We start from the raw sequence: 9,179 nt of genomic DNA, 5'->3' as shown, positions 1-9,179 counted from the left end.
ACAGGAAAAGCATTTGACAAAATTCAACAGCTGTTCATAATAAAAACTGAGTAAATTAGGACTAAAGGGGAACTTTCTCAACTTGGTAAAAATGATCTACAAAACTCTACAGGTAATATACTTAACGGTAAGAAATTTGAAGCTTTTTCACTAAGATCTGGTACAAGGCAAAGATGTCCCCATAAACATACTCAATTAATTTTTAGCAAAAGACCAAAGGCAATAAAATGGAGAGAAGATAGTCTTGGCACTGGAACCACTGGACATCCGTATGCAAAAAAAAAAAAAATGAATCTAGATACAGATACTATGCCCTTCATAAAAATTAACTCAAAACAGATCATAGACACGACTGTAAAATGCAAAACTATAAAACTCCTAGAAAATAACATAGGAGAAAACCTAGATGACCTTAGGTATCATGGTGCTTTTTTAGGTACAACACCAAAGACACAATCCATGAAAGAAATAATTGATAAGATGGATGTTATTAAAATTAAAACTTCTGCTCTGTATAAGACAATGTCAAAGAAATGAGAAAACAAGCAAAAGACACATCTGATAAAGAATTGTTATCCAAAATATACAAAGAACTCTTAAATCTCAACAATAAGAAAACAAACAACCCAACTAAAAAATGGGCCAAAGATCTTAACCGATAACTCACCAAAGAAGATATATAAATGGCAAATACACCTATGAAAAGATGCTCTTCATTATATGTCATCAAAGAGATGTAAGGTAAATTGAGATATCACTGTATAGCTAGCTATCTCAATGGTTAAAATCCAGATCATTCACAATACCAAACGTCAGTGAGGATGTGGAGCAACAGGAACTCTTATACACTGCTGGTGGGAATGAAAAATGGTACAGCCACTTTAGAAGACAGTTCGGCAGTTTCTTGCACAACCGAACATATTCTTACCATAAGATCCAACAGTCACACTCTCTGATATTTATCCAAAGGAGCTGAAAACACATTCATGTAAAAACCTGCACATAAGTGTTTATAACAGTTTTATTCATAATTGCCCAAACTTGGAAGCAACCAAGATTCCTTCAGTGGGTAAGTGGATAAATAAACTGTGATACAGTTTGTGCTATAGATGCAGACAATGTAAAATTCAGTGCTAAAAAGAAATTAACTGTCAAGCCATGAAAAAGACATGAAGGAAACTTAAATGTATATTACTAAGTGAAAGAAGCCAATCTGAAAAGGCTACATACTGTATGATTCCAACTATATGACATTCTGGAAAAGGCAAAACTATGGAGACAGTTAAAAGGTCAGTGGCTTCCAGAGGTTGTCACTTTCTGAGATATGTGTTTCTCTACTTCTCCTTTGTAATCAAAACCAACTGCTAAGTACAAAGAAAAGGGGTTGGGGGTGAAGGATGGATGAATAAGCAGAGCAGAGGATTTTCAGGACAGTGAAAACATTTTGTATGATATCATAATGTTGGATGTATGTCACTATACATTAGTCCAAATCCACAAACTGCACAATACCAAGAGTGAACCCTAAGATAAACTATGGACTTTGGGTGCTTATGATGTGTCCATGTAGATTCATTCTTGGTAAAAAAAAAAAAAATGTACCATTCTGGTCAGTGATATTAATAACAGGGAAGGCTGTACATGTATGGCGTGGAAGTGTATGTTAAATCTCTACCTTCCTCTCAATTTTATTGTAAACCTAAAACTACTCTAAAAAAACTATCTTAAAAGAGAAAAATATCAAGAAAAGAGTGAAAAGTTCGAATCCACATCTAATATGAGTTCCAGAAGAAAGAATAAAAGGGGAGAGGAAACTCACTGTCCAAAGGGAAAATGCCTGAGAACTTTCCGTAATAAAAGTCACTTCTAAGGTTGAAGAGGACTGACAAGTCTCATGTAGAATAATAAAAATAGATCTAACACTTAGACACATTCTGATGATATTTCAGACTATCAGAGACAAGAAGAAAACATTTCATGAAAAAACAAGACAGAGAGATTAGACATATTATCTACAAAGGAATGATGATGAAACAAGAGAGATACCAGAGACAATGAAGTAATATCTTCAAAGTGATAAATGAAAAATAACAATGAAGAGTGGAAGAACATATAGATGCTTTTTAGACAAAGTGTGGGCGTTCTTTCATAGATTCTCACTGAAAGAATTATCAAAGAATATACTTTAGCAAGAAGAAAATAGAAGAAGCAAGGAGGAAACAGAAGAAAGGAGAAAACAATGAAATACAATGATGACCTAGAAAGTTAGCAAATATGTTGGTCAATTTACTATGTAATAATAATGATTAAATTCTGTGGGGTTTATAAACACATAGAGCCAATACAAAGAATATAAAATATAGAATGTTGAAGGAATGTAATTAAATTATTCTATATTTCCTGTATTACTCATGAAGAAATAATGATTAATTTTGAATTTAAGTAAAAGAGGCATATTAAAACTTAAGGATAACTTCCTAAAAATAAAGGAGTAGAGTATCTTATTTTTAATTCATTAGAGGTAAAGGGGGACTACAGAAAACTTGATCAATCTTACAGAAAGTGATAAAGGAGAAAGGAAGAAGCAAGTACATGTTTGGATTTAAAAATAAGTAAAATAGTGGAGAATTGGATCATGGAACTACAGGGAACTGATAACAGCTTTTGGGAGGTGAAGTCTGAGCAGAATAGCAAGGCAGTCAGGTTGCTAAGGATGAATGAAGTGCAGGGTACTCGCCTTTCTGAGATGTGTGTTTCTCCACTTCTCCTTTGTAATCAAAGCCAACTGCTGACTACAAAAAAAAAAAAAAAAAAGGAGAGAGAATTGGTTAGAGTAGAGCTGACTGGTTTTCCTCTCTCTCAGTTACTGTTACTCCCAGCTCAGCCCAGAGGTTTGTTTATAGGGGCTCAGGACTGAGTATAGGGGTCTAATGTAGAAACAGATAGTACCCTGACAGGCTGGTATAGAGGCAATGGCTCTGGACATAGATATCTCTAGATTCAAACTCTACCTTCCTTCCTTATAATTCTTTAACTTTAGGCATGTCTTTTAATACTTGGGCCTCAGGCTCATTAAATATAAAATTAAAATAGGTATAACTGCCTTATTAACCTTAACTGTAAATGAGAGAAATGATCCTTCTTCATTTGGGATATTCTGAGAACTAAATGGGAGCAAAGTATATAAAGTGTTTGCATTGGGTCACTCAATAAATTAATGCTTTTCTTCCTCTCATGAAACTAAAATGAGATAATAGCTAGAAAAGTACCTTGTAAACTATAAAGCACTACGCGCATGTAAGAAATAGCATCCTATTCCTAATCGATTATACTGTGCTCTTCTCTTCCCTTACACAGCAGCAGAAACTCAGAGATGTAGATTTTGGTGGGATGAGAGGCAACCAGACAAGTTTGGATCCTAGCTGCTCCAGGACTGGATATATTGTCCAATGTTTAACATCACCGTGTAACTACATCCCCACCTGACTCAGTAACGATGGGTCTCTACGTAAGTCTAGATTTTGCATAGTATTAGTATATATTGTTATTTGGCATATATGACACACGGATTGTTTAGGTGATTCAATGTGTAGCTCTGTAGGAAGAAGATTAAAGAAAAAAACATTAAACAATAGGCAAAGGCAAGAGGGGGGCCAAGATGTAAGGGAAATTCCATCCTGATTAGAGAAGACCATAACATGCTCCATACTCCATTACTACCTTAAAAAATTACCCTCTGCATTTTTCCTTTCCCTTTTGGAATGTTTTTAACTTTCCTGTTTTTTCCCCCTACAAAGCTAAAACAAAGGCTTTGCTCATCAATAACATCTAACACTCAGCTTTAAGGATTAAGGCCCACCTAATCGACAACTGAAGGTTTAAAAAAAAAAATCTCAACTAGCTGTGAAGGAGATGTTCTCTCTGAGTGCAGCTGCAGGGGAAGAGACACTATTCTGCACCATAAAAAGAGAGATCAAAGGATCTGATCTAAGGTGTGACACAAAGAATATCAATGAGTTATCAATTGTACTCTCCTGATCACTCTGATCTGTAACCATACTATCCTTTTTTCCTCTCTCTTTAAAACTTTTTTTTTTTCTTTTTATACAAAAGAGTCTTTAAAATACCTGGACTTCAGGGTGCTAAATCCTATGAAAAGTAACCTTCACTTTCTAAAACCATTGTAATCCTAATTAGCTGTTTTACTTGATAATTGGCTGCCATGGTAATCACATTTAAGCTGACATCTCTATTTTCATGAAAGGCATAAATACTTAAAAGGTTTTGATGTTTGACCAAAAGAGGAGCTTGGCATTTCCCCTCTTCTTTCTTTATTGTATAGGTATAACAAAAACCAATGGTTTGAGCAATTTCTCATACAAACAGTTTGAGAGTCTTTGTCTCATTTAAATTAATGACTTTCAGCTCAGCATGTGGCTTCCAATAGTAGCACCAAGGAACTTGCTGATGGAGGTCATAAGAGCTATCCTCATGACGGACCCTCCTTGAGTCCACTGCCTTCTCTCTCCACAAAAGGAGCATAGACTCACATTCAAGGGATAGTGTTGGTAAGTCCCGCATGATTTGAGTTGAGTGGCGTGGGTAGAGTGTTGTCACTTACCTTGTCTGCCCTGTCCTTCTCAACTCCGTATTTGCCCCCAAAGCCTCTGGCAGCATCAGTCTGAGAAGAGTGCTTCTCCACTTCAGCAACGTACTCATGACCCAGAGCACTCTGAGAAAAATCAAAGATGAATGAGTGACAAGACAAAAATGACCATGAAGAAGTAAAATGATACAGAGATGGAATGTAAGACTACAAGAAATTCTCTTTTAGGTCAGAATAATAGCCTCTGACAGTAATGCCAAGGAATACATGAAGGGAGAGCAAGGTGACTTTTCCTGGAGACTTGCACATCCTGATTCTTCTTTAATACCATTTGGAACCCATCATTCGGGAAACTCCCCTAGGATAGGCTGGGAACTAGTAGGATAGAGACTAGGAAGACAGAGCAGTGATTAAACCAGAAATGAAAAGAGAGCTAAAATAAGGGCTTTGTGCATCAAAATAGGAGCGAGTTTAGTTATTGGAGGGAGAACAAAGGGGACTGACTGGACAACATAGCTGGGATTGAATATTTCACAAAAACGGCTAGGTGTTTTGCTCTGGATCTTTGCTTCTGTATGACTGTTAAAGTTCAGAAGTGCCGCCTTAGTCCTGATATTTAACAGTGACTGTCCCTTTATACTAAAGGGGGTTGATAGACAATACTGTGAGTAGTCCAAGACAGCATATGACTTATATCATTTCTATTCTCCTCCAATTTTAACTCCACCTACTGTTTTATTTTCTATTTGGTTTTAAAAGGTATGTCTCTTCTAATATTTAGATATGGATATTTTAATAATTTGGGAATTGAGTAATACTTCAAGCCAAATAATAATGCCTTGCAGAGTCTCAACTAAGAAGAAATTAAAAATTTCTTCTCTTTCTTCCTATATTTCCAATCTCATGCTGGAATAAACATCAATACAGGGATTGATGTGAAACATTGTCCTATTTAAGCTCCTGGGAACTGGTGTTGCAGTATTTTGAGGTTTGTGTAGGTCAACTTTGCTTGTTGAATTTAAGAATGAATGACTGTTTATTAGTTTCACCTTATTCCAAGGAATTTTGGGAGAGAATACAATGCCTACAATGCACTTTATCCAATGACCAAACAAAACACTTCTTAAGAATGAACTAAAGACTTCCATTGGATATTTTTTCTCCTTGAAGGTAAAACCTTTTTTCTTATAGGAATTTATCTCTGTCTTTGAGGTTAGGAAAGTCAATGGAAAAAATAACTCAATATACAAGTATTCTTTTATCATACTGTTATAATATCTAATGAATAAAGGAAAAACAATATTCATATGTGAGGGCTTCTAATGGATAAGTGCACATCAATATTTTCCACACCTTTGTGCACGTCATATAAATAATGCATAACATATATACAAAAAAAACACTAAACATACAGTAAAGAAAATAAAAGAAGTAACATAGACATAGCACACAAACGTTTTAAAACATATTTTCCCTTCTCTACTTGTGTTCCTTGTCTCTTCAGTCTAGGAATTACAATGTGACTGGGCCTACATGAGGCCAATCCTTCTCAATTCTTGGCTCCTATTTTCTGCCATCTATATTTTATGTGTTGATATTGGGGGTGGAAATACAAATAATATGTGGACATTCTATTTTAAAGCCCAGATGAATACTGTACTTTAAACCATAAAACCAACAAATGAATCAATTTATTTTTAAAGCAAATGTCTCCTTTTCAACTCACCTTGTCCATTCTGTCTCTTTCCACCCCAAACCGACCTCCGTAGCCATGGGATGCTTTGGGCCCAGATTCCATCTCCTTTTTCTTAAGAATATCATGCTCCTCTGACACTTTGTTCCTTAGCTGATGAATGCTGAAAGTAACCACATGTTAGAGACTCATCTAACACAAGAAGTCAATGAACCCTCCTTCCCCAAAAAATGGGAATCTAGAGGTGTATTCTGTTTATTTCTAGCAATAGCCTGAGCCCCCAAAGTATACCAACTCTGGATCTGGTAGTAGGAGATTAGTGTGGCCTGCATACCATGGCCTGATTTACACTTTTCATAGTGAATAGTATTTCTTCTAGTCTATTATTTTGCTCACTAAATAACGTGTTGATATTTATTCCCATTTTTCATGTTCTTAAATATTAGAGGATAATGATACCTACATTCTAGTATCTAAGAAGTTATTTTCCTCTCTGAATGGATTTGCTTTCTAGCAATTAGGTCTTCCATCTTAAAAAGCAAAGAATATTCCTACACCCTTTTACCCACACATCCTAGCCCCGTGAGTCTACCTTAAGGAAATAATTTTAAATATGGAAAAGCTTAATGTCTAATGATATTCACTGAAACATTGCACATAGTGATAGCAAGAACCAAGAAACAATTTATATGGCCAATAACTGGGTAATAGTTAAGTAAATCATAACATTACCTCTTAATGGCATACTAGGAAGACATTAAAAACGATGGTTATAAAAAATGCAACATTGAGAAATTTATCTACATATTAAGTATTTTGTGTATTGTCTTGTCATAAATGAACGCTTTCAAAGTGTTGCAACAATTAGTGATAAGAATGAATTCTTAGAAACATTTGGGCAAGAGAACCTTAAATTAAAAATCTGACTTCTTACAGCAAGAAATGGAGTTTAAGGGATTGAGATAGTGATGTTACCAGAAATTCACTAGCTCAGGAAAATCAGATACATTGGTTACAGGTAGAATGGCTATCTCACAGCAGAAATTCTCCTTTTTCATGGAAGAATAGATCCATCTGGTGGCCTTGTAGTATAAGCCCACTAAAGGTCTTTTTAAAAAGCCTTCTCAGGTTTAGTCAAGTTAATTTTAGAAAGCTGGCTTTGGACCAGATGAAATTAAACTAAGTGCTGGAAGAACCCTCTGTTCCTGTGCCTGCTCTAAACTCTCTGGCAGCAGTGAAGGCAGAGAGATCCTGTGTTGCCAGTTCAACGACACCAATATTTTAGAACTGTCTGTGTCAAAAAAGCTATTGGTTCCAAGAACATGTAAATGACTGATATTTCCCAACCAAAATATTTAGATGAAGAATGAAGAAAACGGGGCTAAACATTACTCTTAAATGGGAAAAGTCTGTAAAGTTTTAATGAGTCTAATGATTGCTACATGGGTCATAACTATATTATAGTTGAAACAAGTTTTTAAAAGAGATTAGAAAATGAGATTCAGGAATACCCACCTACTGGATGACAGCAAGGCTAGTCAGAGAATTATGCCAATGGACAATATAATTTGAATGAAAACTCTGGGGCTGAAGAAGACTAACTTCTTATCAAATTCTTTAGAATATAGCTGAAGCCACTCTAAATAGATCTTAATTTTATCATTCATTCAATAAATATTAATTAAATATTAAACTTTTGAGTGTGAGGTACTATTAAGCCCTGAGGACACAAAATGATTAATGTTTGGAGATAGCATTCAGGTGGAAGAGACAAAATAAAAAATTACACTTCATTGTGTTTAGTGGCATATCAAAGAAACTTTACTATTCCAGGACTTAATGTATTCACATAAATTAACTCTCAAATACCTATTTTAAGTTTTAAAATACCTTGGATTGATAAAGCAATGCAGTTCATGTGAACAAAGTGAAATCTAGGACCTCAAAGATGAGCTAAAAGAATAAACGTCTTGCTGTTTTTATTTCAAAATTAAAAGCACAAAGGTGAGTAACTCAGACTATAAAATATTATTCACAGATGATACAATCAAAGATGTAGAAAACTCTAAAGAATCTACCAAAAAAAAAAAAAAAAAGCACTGCTAGAACTGTCAAGTACATTTGGCATGGTTACAGAACATAAGGTCACTATAAAAATCAATTTTATTTCTACATACTAGTCATAGATATTGAAAATTGAAAGTTAGAAATAAATGCCACTTACTGTCACATGAAACAACATGAAATCTTTTAGCATAAATTTAATAAAATATGTGTAAGACCTGTACATAGAAAAGCATTTCTGAAAAAATTAAAGAAGACCTAAATAAATAGAGATATACCCCATCTTCATGAATGGGAAAACTCGAGATCATTAAAATGTCAGCTCTCTCCAAAATGATCAATGCAATCCCAATTAAAATACCAACAGACATATTTGTAGGAATTGACAAGCTTATTCTAAAATGTATGTGGACATGTAAAGTCCTGGGATAGTAAAAGTTTTCTGTTTTGTTTTGTTTTGTTTTAAGGAGAGCAAAATTGGAGGACTATTTGATTTCATGACTTATCATTAAGCTACAATAATCAGTGCAATATGATATGGGTCAGGGCAGACATACACATCAGTAAAATTGTCTAGAAATAGATACCCACATATATTGCTAAAGATGCCAGATAAGTCAGTGAGAGAAAAATAGTCTTTTAATGGTGCTGGAAAAACAAAAAATGGAAAAAATTCATATGGAAAAAAATGAACCTCAATTTAATATTAGACTTAAATGTAAAAGCTAAAATCATTAATCTTTTGGAACAAAACATAGAAATTTTTCACAATTTTGAGGTAGGCAAAAATTTATTAGACATGTAAAGCACTATAAA

The 9,179-nt window shown here is 34.5% G+C and overlaps 1 protein-coding gene across 2 annotated transcripts in view; it reads right to left on the bottom strand.

Moving 5' to 3' along the window:
• HCLS1 (hematopoietic cell-specific Lyn substrate 1) overlaps window positions 1-9,179 on the bottom strand; it is a 36,721-nt gene that overhangs the window by 13,517 nt on the left and 14,025 nt on the right. For both annotated transcript variants that reach the window (XM_011372303.1, XM_011372214.1), the window contains 2 exons: window positions 4,622-4,732; window positions 2,738-2,792 (listed from right to left, as the gene is read on the bottom strand). In XM_011372303.1, coding sequence (XP_011370605.1) covers window positions 2,738-2,792; window positions 4,622-4,732 — 166 coding nt within the window. The remainder of the gene's footprint in view (window positions 1-2,737; window positions 2,793-4,621; window positions 4,733-9,179) is intronic.

Source organism: Pteropus vampyrus, unplaced genomic scaffold (genome assembly GCF_000151845.1).
Source record: "Pteropus vampyrus isolate Shadow unplaced genomic scaffold, Pvam_2.0 Scaffold1, whole genome shotgun sequence".
NCBI classification, from domain to species: Eukaryota; Metazoa; Chordata; class Mammalia; order Chiroptera; family Pteropodidae; genus Pteropus; species Pteropus vampyrus.
The sequence above is the reverse complement of the archived record's forward strand: the minus strand, read 5'-3'. Positions and strand labels throughout refer to the sequence as shown.